Raw genomic sequence first — 14,187 nt, forward strand, 5'->3', positions numbered from 1 at the left:
GGGGGCGATGGACACTCAGGCTGCCACACATTCACAAAAAGAAATCAGAAGAAGAAGATGATTCACGAATCTGCTGTTACGTTTGACGTTGCACCGGAACAAAAACGTCAACTTCAGCAACTATGAAGATGATGACAGGAGAAAACAGCACAGAAGCTTCGGAAGTGACAATGGATGATGTTAGAAATCTTATTAAAAAGAAAGATGAGATTGAAGAACAGATAAAAGCGTATTATGACGTGTTAGAGGACGTAAGTTAGCTGTCTGCCATGCATGTAGCATACAGCTAACCCAAAGCTAGCCAAGTTAGCTAAACATGTTTTCGTATTGCTTACTTTATAGCAGGGTGTCGGACTTGAAGGAGCTTTGGTAGACGAAGAGGGTTACCCCCGAGCAGATATTAACCTCTACCAAATCAGGACAGCACGACACAATATTTCATGTAAGCAGCATGTTTGTTTGAGTGTCTCTGGCTTAACTCCAGCCAGAAACACCATGCTCACTCATTATTACACTGCTACTTTCAGGAACGTGTATCACTTTGATGTAAACAAACATATTGCTGTTCTGTAGCAATATAAATTTATTTTATATCATTAATCTAAAATATAGAATCTGTATAACTAAGTCAAATATTAATAATATATACAGGGCAGTGTTTTTTTTCCAAAATTTCTAATAATGATATGATCACATGTTCAGGTCTGCAGAACGATCACAAGGCCATCATGGCAGAAATTGAAGAGGCTCTGCACAAGCTGCATGCCAGAGAGAAAGCTAAACGGGAATGTGATGAGGCAGAAGCTCAAGAGGAGGCGATGGAGCAACAGGTCACCCTACCTCCTCCCTTTGCACGGGTGGATGCTGTGACACAAGGCTCACCTGCCTCAGGAGCAGTGAGTGATGTGAACTTCTTTTGTATTTTGTTCTTTTAGATACCATCACAAATCTGTAAAACCAACATTTGTCATTGTGTCAGACAATGTCATTGTTTTTTTGTTGTTGTTGATCCTGCATGTCTAGTGTCTTGTTCTCATTTTCAGGGGCTCAGAGTTGGTGATGAAGTTATTGAGTTTGGTTCAGTGAACACAGGGAATTTTCAGAACCTCCAGAACATTGCTGCTGTGGTACAGCACAGTGACGGGGTAAGCTACAGATGTAATTTATTGGCTGGCATCTGGCAAAAAAGAAATGTTATTGTTTCATCATTTATCACTTTAAATCATTTGTGATAGTTTTGTTAAATACAGTTTGTTGTGTAAATTAAGACAAACCTGAAAAATGATCTAATAATGTAATCCTTTAAATTTCTGAGTTCTCTCAAATGTACTTTTTTTTCATTATATCTCAATCCTTTGCACGAAATTTGGTCCTTGGCTCAACAGTTACTTGCATTATTATGTCCTTTTACAGAAACCATTGCGTGTCACAGTCATCCGAGATGGTCAGAAAACTCAGATGAGTCTGACCCCACAGCGATGGTCAGGCAGAGGTCTACTTGGGTGAGTTCTATAGATACAGACACCTTCATGTATTTGGATGTAAACAGGGTGGTCAGTGGAGCGTTGAGTAAAGTTGCAAAGAACGTTTGTCACATGATGCTCAATGTTGCTATTGGGGTTCAGGTGCTCTCTAGCACATCTCTACATACATGACTCATTAACAAAAAAGCTGATTGTGTTAAAGTGGAAAAGTGGTTCATAATCAGTCAATACCCTGTCCTTGCTCTTTTCCAGATGCAACATTGTTCCAATTCATCGGTGATCATCGTGGCAATTTCTATTTCTCCAACTTTCTACAACCCTTTGAAAGGGTGCTACATACTGCAGAAATTTCTTTCTGAATAGTATTTGATGCAAACCATAACTGGAACAATGTGTTTTTTTCACCTGCCTACAGTAATAGCTCAGTGCTCATTGTTCTGTAAACATACTACTAAAGATTCTGTTTGGGGGAACAAACAACTGCTGACGTTGTTGTATAATGAAGTCATAACACACTGACGACAATTAATAAAGGTTTATTTACACCTATTAAGAAAAATATGGCGTCAAATATTATTCAATAGCAAGAGTCATTTAAAGGCAAATATTTTTCTTTCAATTAACTTTCGTTAATGTTTCAAAGTAGAAAAAATCCTGAGTAGCGCAATATTTACATTTCAGTAGGAAGTTAAATACAAACTACAGTGAGAATGGTGTAAAACAAATGTTATAGGCTGTGGTTAAATGTTTGTGTTTATATTTATAGTATTTGCATTTATTCAGTCAAGGTTTGTTTTTCAGGCGAACATACATTTATGTTTTTGTGATTAAGTGGAATGATCAAATCAACAAACTGCCTCAAACAAATAAATATCCCCACAAGCAGGAAACGGGTTCTTTTGAATAATCATGGGCAAAATCACATTGCCTGCTTGAGTTTCTTCTTCTTCGGCTTGACCATCTGCGGTAACTGGATTTTGAAGGCAGTCCTAAAAAAAAAAAAGATTGTAGGTGACACTGTATATTTCTGTGTAATTCCAAAGAGTTCACAGGAAATGAATCGTGCCAAAACGTTCAAGTATAAAAATGTAAAACACTTACTCGCAAGTTGTACAGATGGGACTGAAGTTGCAGAATACTTAAAAAGAAAAAGTCACAAATTTTACTTTCACTACTTGCATTGCTGCGTGGTTCTCCCCCCACTGACAAAGATCATATGCCTTTTTTTCCCCTTCAAGTGAAAATCACACTTACTCGAGAGACATACTGAGCACACGTAACCAATCTCAATAAGGTTACGATGACAGAAACACGCAGCTCGGTAGTCAACATGCGCAGGTGGCGGCAGCACCAGATGTGAACGCTGCTCAGAGTCGGGCAGGAACACCCACTATTCAGAAAACAATACCATCAACACAAAGACGTTTTTACAAAAGGATGGGACAAATACAATCCTTGGACTATGGAAATTTATATTAAACTCACCAAAAGATACTGTGCCAGAGCAACCGTCTGTGGTATCTTGAGGTATAATCCTCCAGTTATGTCACAAGCCTGAAAGTAATGACAATCACTTTTAATATCACCATAAGCTTGGTAACACATGTTGGTAAAGAATGACTAAAATCCATCCTATTATAGAAAAACTTCAGTATAAAGATAAACCTGCTGAAGGAGACCTGAGTCTGCATCCAACACACAAGCATCAATTAGGATGTTCTGTTTTACAGAAAAATAAAGAGATTGTTAAAAAAAGTAAATACACTCACAGAGGAAAGTTAGTAAACCAGAGGTTGCATTTACACAATAATTTACCTGCTTCTGTGCAGCAAATATCACATTCATAAAGTTCATGTACTGGCGAGCACAGTCTGCAGCTGCTTTTATAACCTAGACAGGGTACAAATACAGGCTTTGTTCAAAGTCAGGTGAAAGTGAAAGCACTTAAAGTTAGTCCAGTAATGACTTACCAATATTCTTGATTTAATATCTTGTCCAACTAAAAACAATGAAACAAAAAATGCATTACGAAGAGCAGCATTAAATGAAGAATATTTTCAAAGCTGAAGTGAAGAAAAATAATCACCTTCCAGTTCTTTGGAGACCCTGTGAATATCTGAATATTAAAAGTTTAAGAAAAATTTAGGAAACAGTTCAGTCACAAGTCATTTCACACAGAAACTATAAAAGCTTACCAACATTTAAACAAGCTGATGTATTAAAGTTACTTTCTAAAACTACTCTAAGGCTCCTTTAAAAAGTTGTTTCACCTGTCCAGGTCAAGATTTCATCGTATTATAGAGAAAACACATTAAACCCATGTGAAACTGCTCAGATTTGATGAAAAGGATACAGCATAGAGCTTTGGCAAGGGATCCAGCCAGCAAGGTATCCGTTGAATTTCCTCTCACTTCAGCTGTAATCACAAGATCCTTATAAACTTCCAGAAGTCACAAACATTTCAGCGTCATTGAAGACCTACTAGTGAAGCTAAATGCTTAACATATTTTCCAACATCACATTTCTCTTTAGCGTGTTTAAAAATTAGATTAATAAATTTATTACAGTATGCTGTATTTGACGCACATTTTACACCAATGAGATGAGCTTATACTGACTTTTTGACATAATATTCTTCATCTCTTCAGCAATAATGTTATTGGAAACTGAAAGGAGTTCGTATTTGCCATCTCCACTGGAGGATGCTTCATCTCCCCCATTGTCCCCAGATGCCCAGCTCTTTCTGGGATACAGGAAGTGACTGCAAAACAGACAGTGTGAGAGTTGACTACAAGACCAGTGACAAAACACTTGACAAACACATTTCACTTGTGCAGAATGTGGAAGAATGAGTCATCTGTTACCTGTCCTGACAGTGACTGGCGATAACAGCCAGCTTGTTTGTCCGGGCCATGGCCATATGGGAGTTTCCCATTACCATCACTGCATCCACACACTTGGACAGAGTGAACTGGAAAGACCCAAGAAGACAGTGCTCAGGCTGAGAGACCGCATGCATGGATGTTATTAAGATTGCAAGCGAAGAATTAGGGGAGTTTAATTTTGTGGGCGTAAGAAATAAACATTTCATACCGAACACATGCATGCACCAATCAGGTAAACAAAGCTCTACCCACCTCTGGCCCCCGCTGAGCCTGCTGCCCCCACCATAACGGATTTACGTCGACGACGATGACCAACAAGTTTATTTCGTCTTCTGCAAAAACAATGAAACACGTGTCTGAATCAAGAAGACAATGAGCGCAGCTCACTGGAAATATTAACATCATCTGACGGAGACAGTTACCTGCAGCCATCCCAACAGTTGTCCTGGAGCTTTATCTTCTGTTAGCTTCCGTCATTGAACTAGGCATTTACACAATATCTACAAAACTGTGAGGACGTTTACGTCGGTATGTTCTGCCCATACAAACAAATGTATTAACACACGAGCCGCCAGGCTACAGACATTATTCCTCAGCCTTTGTGCGTCAGCAGGATGCGACCAGCATCACGCCTTCTTCTGCTCAGAGCGTTAGACGCCACATGTTGCACTGCTGCCACCCAGCGGGTGGTGGACGAACTGCACATCCCAAAGGCTGAAAATCAGAATCAGAATCGGTTTTATTTGCCAAGTTTGCGCAGGACAAAAAAGGAATTGGATACGGTCCGACTCCGTATTTTCGTACTCTCTGGTGGAACGGACCATTGTTATTTTCATATTGCTCTATGTGAGTGGCGAGTTCAGTTCAGACACAGCCTGGGGGAAGAAGCTGACTCTGGGTCTGGTGGTTCTGGTGGCTATGGCTCTGTGGCGCCTGCCAGAGGGGAGACGCTTAAACAGTATGTGAGGAGGGGGTGTGGGGTCAGCAGTGATGCTGACAGCCCGTTTTCCATGTCTGGACCAGTACAGATGTTTGATGTAACTGCTGACTGGACCACCCGCTGAAGTCTGTGTCTGTCCTGCTTGGTGGCTGAACCAAACCACGCAGTGGTGGAGGTGCAGAGGACAGCAGTAAATGTTTTTATTTTCTGTTACTGATTTAATGAGTCCAAAACATTGATAATTTAATTCTTTGTCGTTTCACTGCACTGAAATTACAATTAGATCATTCCCACAAAATAAGGCAAACTAGGATTCAATAAAAAATGTTTAATATGTACATTTTCTTTAAAATATCAGATTATCACTTATTATGTAGATAAATCCATCCATTAATTATGTAACCTGTTTGTCCTGTTAAACATCACAGAGGTGCTAGAACCAAAGCATCCTTAAAACAACATATTTAATACTTTTTGGTCTTAGATCCAGTTATTTCCTGGGCTTGGAATTTGACTGGGCTTTAAGTAAGACAGTCCTGTATCTCTCAGTTTGATAGACATCTGACTCGATGGTCTCACTTGAGTTGTTCAGTGTTATATAAACATCCCCGTTGACCTCAGTGACCTCATGAATCCTCTGTTTGACACCCTTGGAGCGCCAGTGAGTCCTCAGGGGTTTGGCTGTAGGATTTTCCACAGCTTGATAAAGTCCTTCTCCCTCTGCTAGTGTGATCTTGTACTTGTGCCATGGACACACAATGCACATGCGCCCATTAAACTCCTAATCATGAGATGGTGAAACAGGAGTAGTTGTATATTATTAAAGACAAATCCTTGAACCTAAGCAGTGCTCAAACTGTATTAGATTGTCTTTTTTACTATGGCTGACAGTCAGATGGAAATAATGTGGATAACTAACCTCAATGTCTCCATGCTGCAGTGCCCCTCCTGAATCTGGAAGTGGAAAACTTGGGTGTGTTTATTCACGTTAGTGTTTTTGAATCAATGTTCCAAACAAAGAATAAGCAGAAGCAGCACAGACACACAGCCAGTAACATTCAAAACGGTGCCAATATTAACTATATGCATTATATTAACACAAATAGAGCCCAGACACTTACGGTAGCAGTGCATATCCATTGCATGAAGCTTTCCTTGGTGGTACAGGACCAGCACATCTCTGCACCCATTCACCAGCTTGGTCACGCGACCAGCCTTGATGATGTCTTCCTTTTTCCCAATAAAATGAGAGGCAGGAGGAGGTGAAGAGGAGGAAAAAGAGCAGGATGAGGGGGTGTCCTCTTCAGAGGACATGTTGATCATGAAGTACAGCAGTGTCCTAGTAATACAAAGTACACGATTTAAGAATTTGAATGAAAGAATGAAGAATTAGATGTTTCAGCTTTGTTGATTTTTTGTTCTTTCAAAATGGTTAAAGGTGATATAATTATATATAAATATTCAGTGATATTACTCAGTTATTCAGCAACAGTACTGCCGATAGTTCAGTTATTTATGTTAAGTGGCCATCTAAAACAATAAATGACTTACCTTTAAACGGCTGGTCAAACCTCTGACTACTCTGGGATGACTCTGGCAGCCGGTTGCTTGTTAGTTTGGCTTAATTTTTCCCTTTACGTACAATTTACTCAAACCAATCCGTTATATTAATTTATAAATTTATTCAAATATAATACAAATATTGAACTCCGCATTAAAACAAGTTTATTAACCTGCTCTTTGCGGAACAAGCGCATATTGTGTGTTACGCCTAAAGTTGTCCCCAGTGAAACACGGAGAGATAACTAAGATTCCATGACATACGTCCGCTACACATATGGTTTTAGTTATTTAGTTATTTATTTATTTACGTGCGTATCTATTTCTTACACAGTGTGCATGTGTATGCCCTCCGTAAAGTACTATAACATGATTCCATCATGAGCTTTTCCTGTTGTCGGTGATATAAGTAACCTCTATCAGGGCTCCTTACTGTACTGTGTAAAGCTGCTGAAGCAAATGTCTGAATGGTTTAGTCTTAGACGGCTTTTTGTCTTAGTAGGTTTGCAATAAGCCATCTGAGGGATTATCTCTGTCTGTCCTGAAATTAGAGTCCAAGTCTGAATTTCTTGACTTAAAGTGAAACAAGCCCTGCCTCCACTGGAGCCGGACTTTATTTGCAGCGTCCCCCGCAAAGCGCTGTCGTCGTTATGGAGATGTTCTCTGTTTACGGAAATAGTGATACTACTCTACAACTTTGTTAAAAATTAATGCAGTTTGTAGGTTGAGTTTGCTTCTTGAGATAAAACGACGGCTTTGCCCTGTGCTCTTCTTTAAAAGAATTAATTTGGTAAGTTATTTTATTGGGGGTTTTCTTATCTTCCCAGCGGCATAGAATCATGCACTTACTCCACAATGTACATTAACAATAGTGATATATTATTTTTAAGGTAATATAAATATTTTTCTTTTTTTTTCTTTTATGGGCTTCTTTTAATGCAAACCACTAAAATGTAAATTACATGTTTATGCAATTTTAACTCTTCTTTCTGTACTTAAATTGGCAGAATTAACGGAAGAGTAAAAGCCCAGTATGCATTCACTGTGGGACCGGCCTCCTCTGGGAAATATCGATCTCTAACACAGGCCATAAGACAGACCAGTAGAAGCAGGGTTCTGTTTCATAAGCGCATTAATCAACAGTGCTCTGAACCTATGCCTACGACAACAGTTTCACTCAAGCAGTAATACCATATGGTGGGCAGCATACCAGCTGCCCACCAACCTACAGCTGCTTGTCTGCGCCTGCTATATTTAACATATTTGCTGCGATACAGAAATGCGTGACACGGCTGCACCGTGTGGCTTCATCCTGTCCGAGTGTTGAATTTCAGCCTCAGTGCCCCTTGCTCTGCTCGCCGCCACAACGGTGCCATGTGGTAGTGGCGACACAGGGACTTGCCATTGGCTGACACATGCAGTTAATCACAGGAAGAGCGATAACAGCACATGGCTTCCTGTAACATGGAATTATTTCTCTGGAGAATTTTATTTTTTGTCACCGAGTGATGGAGAGACTAAAGCGATGTTTGCACAAGTCCCATTGTAACTGGACCGCAGTTAAAGAGAATGGGAGTGAAAAGGAAACGAGGGGACTGACTCTTGCGTGTACACTGTCTGAGTGTCTCCAAGCCGTGGGTCTACAGCATCTCTATGCCAGGTAAGCTCACTCACTCACACCTTGCCTGTCTCCTCCTCCTCCACTCACCGGCCCCCTCTGTCTGCTGTCATTTCAGCTTCACCTCCTTGGGAGTGTGTCGTGCAGCGCACCTGTCGGCGCTGACCATGCAGGACTACCCCTTACTTGGAATTCACACTATGGAGGACAGGACCCGTCTCTTCCACCTGGTCCAGATGGTTAAAACTGACTTGAACAGTCTTATGTGTGAAGATGAAGATGATGATGATGACGAAGGCTGTGCTGTAGTTTCTAGGGGTTATTCTTATGGTAGTGATCCTGATAAAGAGGTATGTGTTGAACATGATGAAGACGAGGATGACAGCACTGCTGATGGAGCTAATATTACTACAGCTGGTTTTGCCAGGTCACCACATGTGCACAGACGACTTGATTTCAGCTGTGAATCCACTGACCTTCATCAGAGGCTTCTAACTAGTCCCAAAGGCCCTGTTCATAAATATTCAAGTCAAAACAGAGAAAAAATGTCCCATTTATCTCACACTGGCCCCTCATTAATGTGCGACTCATTGCACAAACAAACACACAGGCCTGCAACGGCCACAACAAAGAGGTTCAACAACAAACCAGCTGCAGCCAAACATGGGAGCGTCATCCCGAAGCCATCGCCTGTTTATGAATCAGCGAGAACAGCCGGCGACATCCATGGACCAGCTCAGAGTCCAAGTTCAGTGGTCAAGAGGTGAGTGGCAGTGGTTTATCACATGAATGTCTTAGCCATAGAAGCTAGAACCTAGACAGTTTCAATAATTGGGTTCCTTTGGGCACAGGTGCATCACTTCATTGAAATCATCATCCTATTTGTGACTGTTTTTTTTGACCGGTGTGTTTGTGTGTTCCTGTTTGTTCCAGGCGAGCGGGGGAGCAGCGCATTACGGTGTGTGTCAGGAAAAGACCCCTGATGCATGTGGAGCGCAGGAGAGGAGAGGCAGAAGTCGTGACAGCCCCAGGTGGGGGTTGCGTGATCGTCCATGAAAGCAAAGAAGCTGTGGATCTCACACATTATATACTACAGGTACACATCCACATGTTACACAATGACAGAGCAGTGATTCGTCTCATTTATTGCCGTTTATTATTTTTCGCACACGCAGCACAGGTTCTACTTTGACCAGGTTTTCGGGGAAGAGAGCTCCAATGAGGACGTATATGAAAGCACAGCGTATCCTCTGGTGCGGCACTTGCTCAGTGGGTGGGTGTGCAGCGGCAGGTACATGTCTTCACCCCATCGTTCTCATGGATGCTGTCTCCAATAGGTGTTTTTCACTGTGGTGTGTTCACAGAGGCAAGGCCACCTGCTTTGCATACGGCCAGACAGGTGCAGGGAAGACACACACCATGTTGGGTTCGTCCCCCACGAGTCCCGGCTTATATGCACTTGCTGTCCGTGACATCTTTGCACACCTGTCTGCTTCACACACACGGTCGCCCCGACTGGTGTATGTCAGCTTCTTTGAGATCTACTGCGGTCAGCTGTACGACCTATTGGACCACAGGAAAAGGTGTGCGTTAGCTAACCCGTGTAAATGAACAGGTCAAACCTTTATTCTTTATCTCTCTCTCTATTCTTTTTGCAGGTTATTTGCCAGGGAAGATGGGCAGAAGGTGGTTCACATTGCAGGGCTGCGTGAGGTCCGAGTGGAATCCGTCAGCTCACTGCTGGAGGTTTGCTCGCATAACATACAGCACATAACCCTGTTTTCTGTAGAAGATGTGCGCTTTAACGCATGCACCAGGGCACGTACGTCTGATGCTCTCTCTCTGTTACAAAGGTGATTTCGCAGGGTCTGGGGGAGCGCACGCAGGGGACGAGTGGAGCCAACCCACTGTCTTCGCGTTCCCATGCTCTGCTTCAGATCCAGCTCAAATGTGAGAACCAGCAGACCGCCGGCAGGTGAGTGACAGCATCCAGTGCGTGTTGTTCTTTGTGGGCTCATTGTGGTCCTTCTAAGCGTGCGATGGTTTGTGGCCTGTCCGTGTGAGCTGCGTGTGCGTTTGTACACAGGATGTGGTTTGTGGACCTGGCAGGAAGCGAGAGAGCTTCAGACGCCAAAGAGCCGGACAGGCAGAGTCGCATGGAGGGAGCCGAGATCAACCAGAGCCTGCTGGCTGTGAGCCTCACACACTGGTCACAGTCATTCGTATTCACATCATTTCTCACTTGCACGTTTTCTTTCCTCAGCTGAAAGAATGTATCCGGTCTCTTGATCAAGAGCAGTCGCACACGCCTTTCAGACAAAGCAAACTTACTCAGGTAGAAACCTGTGTGTTTGAGTATTTTTGCCAAATAAATTGCCTTTTTGAGTGTAAATGAAATGACCAAACTCCTCTTCGTTGCATTCCAGGTATTGAAAGACTCGTTTGTCGGTAACTCAATGACATGCATGATCGCCAACATCTCACCCGGTCACTTAGCAACCGAACATACACTCAATACCTTGAGATATGCTGATCGGTGAGCGAATTTGTGTGTGGATTTATACTTTTTAATTATTAAATTTGTGATTATTTCAGACATTTTAAACGATCTGACTTTTTCGTCTCCACAGGGTGAAGGAGTTGAGGAGACAAGGAGAAGTGAGAGAAGGGAGAAGAGGCAAGACAGTGCCCTCCCCCAAACACAACTCATCCAACAGCAGCAGCAGCACTCGAGGGAAAAGCCCCCCTAAAAAAGCTAAATTATGGCAAAAAGAGTCTCCTGCTCCCCCCTCACGTACCTCGAGTTTGCTCATTAGCGAAGCAGCTCTCTGCTCCACGCCCAAGGCCAGCAGATGGGGGGAGGAAACCAGTCCACGGGGACGTGAAGGGACTGGACTTGAGCGTGTTACACCAGTTCGAGGCTGGGTGGGAACGGCTGATAAGCAGAGGGTTAAACCAGCAGGTAAACGAGAGGTTAGGGAAATAGAAAGGGAGCAAACAAAGCGCCACACAGAACGGGTGCTGGGACAACCATGTCACAAGGCTCATTTATCATCTGCTCAAAGGGAATTTGAGGGAATTTCTCGCAGAGAAACTTTGAAAATGGGAAGAGATGAGCAGGTGGACCGCAGCAGCACGAGCACGTGCCGGGCGGCAGAAATGCAAAATGAAAGGGCGTTGAAAAACACTGACAAAAAAGACAAGGAGAAGCAGAAACATCTGAGATGGTATCATCAGCAGCTTCAGCAGTTCATCCCCTCAACTGCTCCTTCGTCTTCTCCATCCCTCTCGTCCTCTAATCAAGCGCCTCTCTCTTTGGGCCCTTTACTCCAACAGCCTTCTCGCCTGTCACCGTCCGCCCCCGTGTCTCATGGTTTGGAAGAGGCTTTAGATGAGCACAGCAACCACCCAGAAACCTCTTTAAACCGTACCAACAATAATGAGGGTCCTCAGGGTGGGTTTGATAGCGCTGATACAGATTGGAGACAGCTGTGGGCACAAACGAAGGCAAACTACAGGCGCATGGGTGAGAGGCAGAGGAGCAGGTCAGTGAAGGCAACGAGTGAAGCTACGGCAAAGCCGGAGAATAGGAGGACATCTGGGGTGGGAGGGGGGGAGAGGAGGTGGGCTTGGGTGGCGACAACAGGGACCCGGCATGCAGATAGGAGAACAGGTGCAGCGGTGAATACTGCTGAGGCACAGGCCTCTTACAGCTGGGATTCAGAAGACAGAAGGGACGCTGACATAGAAGACGCCTTTGCTTTAGAGTCGCCCCATCAGCGAGCTCCGGCGGAAAGGCCCTTCTCCCCAGGCCTGGACGCTGGACGCGCGTCCAACGTCGGCCGCAGGGACAGGGAACGAGGGCTCGCTGCTCACAGCAGGAGGCCTCTTAGCAAACTGTATGAAGATGCAGCAGAAGTCCCACTGCAAACTGTTCTAGCTCAAGATGAGACCTGTGCAGGTCCTCTGAGCTGCACCATGGACCCCCTTAGCATCTCCGTGCTTCAGGGGGAGCAGCGGGTTGCAACAGCCTCGTTTCTTCCAGGGGACCAGAACAGCGCCTCAGTGAGTCTGCATAAAAGTGACAGAGGTGAATATAACGCGAGGAAGGTGGAAGTGGGGCATCTAATAGGCTCAGACATAGATATATTGCGGAACGTAGAAAATGAGGGGCCTCACAAGGAGCTGCCACAGTCGCAGATCCAGTGGCCTCTCACCTCTAACATGATGAAAACCATCTATTACAATGAGCGAAGACAAGACATGAGCTGTGGAATAGGTAAACGTCAGTTCTCTGAGTGTGTCTGCTAACTATGGTTTGAATGTGAACTATGTGTGATCCTGTCCAGGAACGCCTGAGGCCCTGCTGGTCTCTCACCAGGACCCAGGGGACGCTCAGCAGAAACCCCCAAACCAAGTTACTGAAGTCCCAGCACCCCCACTCAGTCGCTTCACATATGCTTCTATGCCAGCGCCTGTCAAACCCATCGAACCCTCTGTTCAGTGCGTTTGTCACGTTGATTCATCCAAATCGCACAACTTAACCCACGACAGCAAACCTCCCTCATTCCTTTCAACACAAGCGTCACAAAGTGTTTTGGGCCAATTGAACAATGCACTGAAGATGAATGGCCCCACAGGGTCAAATGGTCAAGTTCCACCCATGATGCATGTCACTACCCTGGAAAACATGAATCATTCCCAGTAAGTGACTGAACGCTCCTGATTATTGTTCACTCAGGCAGGTTAACGCATTCATTCAAATGAATATGACTGATGCAGATATCTCAGGAACTGAGCATGTTGCTGCTCTCTGTCTAACACACACCCCCCCCACCCCCCATTTCAGGTGGTGTGTTGTCCGGGCTCACTGGGAGCAGCTAGAGGAGATGGAGGCTTTGTGTCAGACAGAGGGGGTGCTTCTGTGCCAGCAACCTGACATGGTCAGAAGAAATTAGTGATCATTGCTAGATAACTCGCTTTGTAAACACACGCGTGTATAATCATATTTTAAGCGTCCAGATACTTTTTCTTTGTTCTCACTCTTTGTCCCTTTCGTGTTACAGGAATTTAGGGAATATATCTGCAAGCTGGTGAAGATCATGGAGAGAAAGGCTCAGTGTGTCCACAGCATGAGGGCTCAGCTGCAGTCATATCTGACCCCCAATCACTCCAGCCAGTAACATGATCAAGTTGAACATAGCAGTAATTTAGTTTATTAAAATTAATTATTTATTAAAGAGAAAAATAGACCTCTTATACAAAGAAACATGACTACGACTGAATAATTTGAGTATTTACTCTTGCCATGTCATTATGTGAATACTATGTGATACTTGACAATTTTTCAAACATTAGGGCTTACTTAGGTAACTTAGGTGTGTGTGTTTGTGTGTGTGCGTGCGTGCGGACCAATTTGTTTCTTGTTTTCAGGTGTGGGATTGACTTTTGAATCATTATTTTTCTGTTGTGCCTAAATGGAAATGTTCTGCTCTGTGTGGAAACATGAACGACCAGAGGAATTAAAGTTATTAGCTTAATGTGTTTTTTATCTTTTAGTTTACCTAATGATCACCTAATCTTGGTATTAATCATACATTCCCGAATTTATAAAAAATTGACACATTTAATATAAACAAGCTTCACTAATGCCAAATATTTGTTAAATTGATAGAGGCACTGTAGACTTGACTTACATGG

The 14,187-nt window shown here is 43.4% G+C and overlaps 4 protein-coding genes across 4 annotated transcripts; 2 read left to right on the forward strand and 2 right to left on the reverse strand.

Moving 5' to 3' along the window:
* Positions 1–63: 63 nt before the first annotated feature.
* On the forward strand, positions 64–2,875 carry psmd9 (proteasome 26S subunit, non-ATPase 9). Its single transcript, XM_029163510.3, has 6 exons — positions 64–251; positions 343–442; positions 703–896; positions 1,044–1,145; positions 1,414–1,502; positions 1,737–2,875. The coding sequence occupies exons 1-6, from the start codon at positions 123–125 to the stop codon at positions 1,762–1,764; spliced, it is 642 nt and encodes a 213-aa protein (XP_029019343.1). The 5' UTR covers positions 64–122; the 3' UTR covers positions 1,765–2,875.
* On the reverse strand, positions 2,005–5,128 carry gtf2h3 (general transcription factor IIH, polypeptide 3). Its single transcript, XM_029163509.3, has 13 exons — positions 4,792–5,128; positions 4,622–4,701; positions 4,349–4,455; positions 4,103–4,245; positions 3,838–3,900; positions 3,571–3,600; positions 3,455–3,483; positions 3,300–3,374; positions 3,150–3,203; positions 2,970–3,038; positions 2,739–2,874; positions 2,586–2,622; positions 2,005–2,473 (listed from the first exon to the last, which is right to left on the reverse strand). The coding sequence occupies exons 1-13, from the start codon at positions 4,799–4,801 to the stop codon at positions 2,404–2,406; spliced, it is 903 nt and encodes a 300-aa protein (XP_029019342.1). The 5' UTR covers positions 4,802–5,128; the 3' UTR covers positions 2,005–2,403.
* A 494-nt stretch (positions 5,129–5,622) lies between these two features.
* On the reverse strand, positions 5,623–7,128 carry LOC114862813 (Rieske domain-containing protein). The gene is made up of 4 exons (XM_029163511.3): positions 6,861–7,128; positions 6,431–6,648; positions 6,229–6,263; positions 5,623–6,090 (listed from the first exon to the last, which is right to left on the reverse strand). The coding sequence occupies exons 2-4, from the start codon at positions 6,630–6,632 to the stop codon at positions 5,800–5,802; spliced, it is 528 nt and encodes a 175-aa protein (XP_029019344.1). The 5' UTR covers positions 6,633–6,648; positions 6,861–7,128; the 3' UTR covers positions 5,623–5,799.
* Positions 7,129–7,255: 127 nt separating this feature from the next.
* LOC114862809 (kinesin-like protein KIF24) lies at positions 7,256–14,027 on the forward strand. The gene is made up of 15 exons (XM_055511584.1): positions 7,256–7,659; positions 7,877–8,529; positions 8,606–9,250; positions 9,421–9,583; positions 9,663–9,760; positions 9,852–10,070; positions 10,146–10,233; positions 10,341–10,462; positions 10,574–10,679; positions 10,751–10,822; positions 10,914–11,023; positions 11,118–12,766; positions 12,837–13,191; positions 13,337–13,430; positions 13,554–14,027. Exons 2-15 carry the CDS (start codon positions 8,378–8,380, stop codon positions 13,668–13,670), a joined length of 3,990 nt encoding a protein of 1,329 aa, XP_055367559.1. The 5' UTR covers positions 7,256–7,659; positions 7,877–8,377; the 3' UTR covers positions 13,671–14,027.
* Positions 14,028–14,187: the final 160 nt, after the last annotated feature.

The sequence above is a fragment of the Betta splendens genome, chromosome 9 (assembly GCF_900634795.4).
Source record: "Betta splendens chromosome 9, fBetSpl5.4, whole genome shotgun sequence".
Classification (NCBI taxonomy): Eukaryota; Metazoa; Chordata; class Actinopteri; order Anabantiformes; family Osphronemidae; genus Betta; species Betta splendens.

Coding starts and splice junctions, on each gene's coding strand:
- LOC114862809 (XM_055511584.1), top strand. CDS start 8,378: ATGGAGAGACTAAAGCGATGTTTGCACAAGTCCCATTGTAACTGGACC. Junction 9,761..9,851: donor GTGCGGCACTTGCTCAGTGG/GTGGGTGTGCAG, acceptor GTGTGTTCACAG/AGGCAAGGCCACCTGCTTTG. Junction 10,823..10,913: donor GACAAAGCAAACTTACTCAG/GTAGAAACCTGT, acceptor GTTGCATTCCAG/GTATTGAAAGACTCGTTTGT.
- psmd9 (XM_029163510.3), top strand. CDS start 123: ATGAAGATGATGACAGGAGAAAACAGCACAGAAGCTTCGGAAGTGACA. Junction 252..342: donor ATTATGACGTGTTAGAGGAC/GTAAGTTAGCTG, acceptor CTTACTTTATAG/CAGGGTGTCGGACTTGAAGG. Junction 1,503..1,736: donor TCAGGCAGAGGTCTACTTGG/GTGAGTTCTATA, acceptor GCTCTTTTCCAG/ATGCAACATTGTTCCAATTC.
- LOC114862813 (XM_029163511.3), bottom strand. CDS start 6,632: ATGATCAACATGTCCTCTGAAGAGGACACCCCCTCATCCTGCTCTTTT. Junction 6,264..6,430: donor AATGGATATGCACTGCTACC/GTAAGTGTCTGG, acceptor TTCCACTTCCAG/ATTCAGGAGGGGCACTGCAG. Junction 6,091..6,228: donor TGCAGCATGGAGACATTGAG/GTTAGTTATCCA, acceptor TCTCATGATTAG/GAGTTTAATGGGCGCATGTG.
- gtf2h3 (XM_029163509.3), bottom strand. Junction 4,246..4,348: donor GCCAGTCACTGTCAGGACAG/GTAACAGATGAC, acceptor TCTGTTTTGCAG/TCACTTCCTGTATCCCAGAA. Junction 3,204..3,299: donor TATTTGCTGCACAGAAGCAG/GTAAATTATTGT, acceptor TCTGTAAAACAG/AACATCCTAATTGATGCTTG.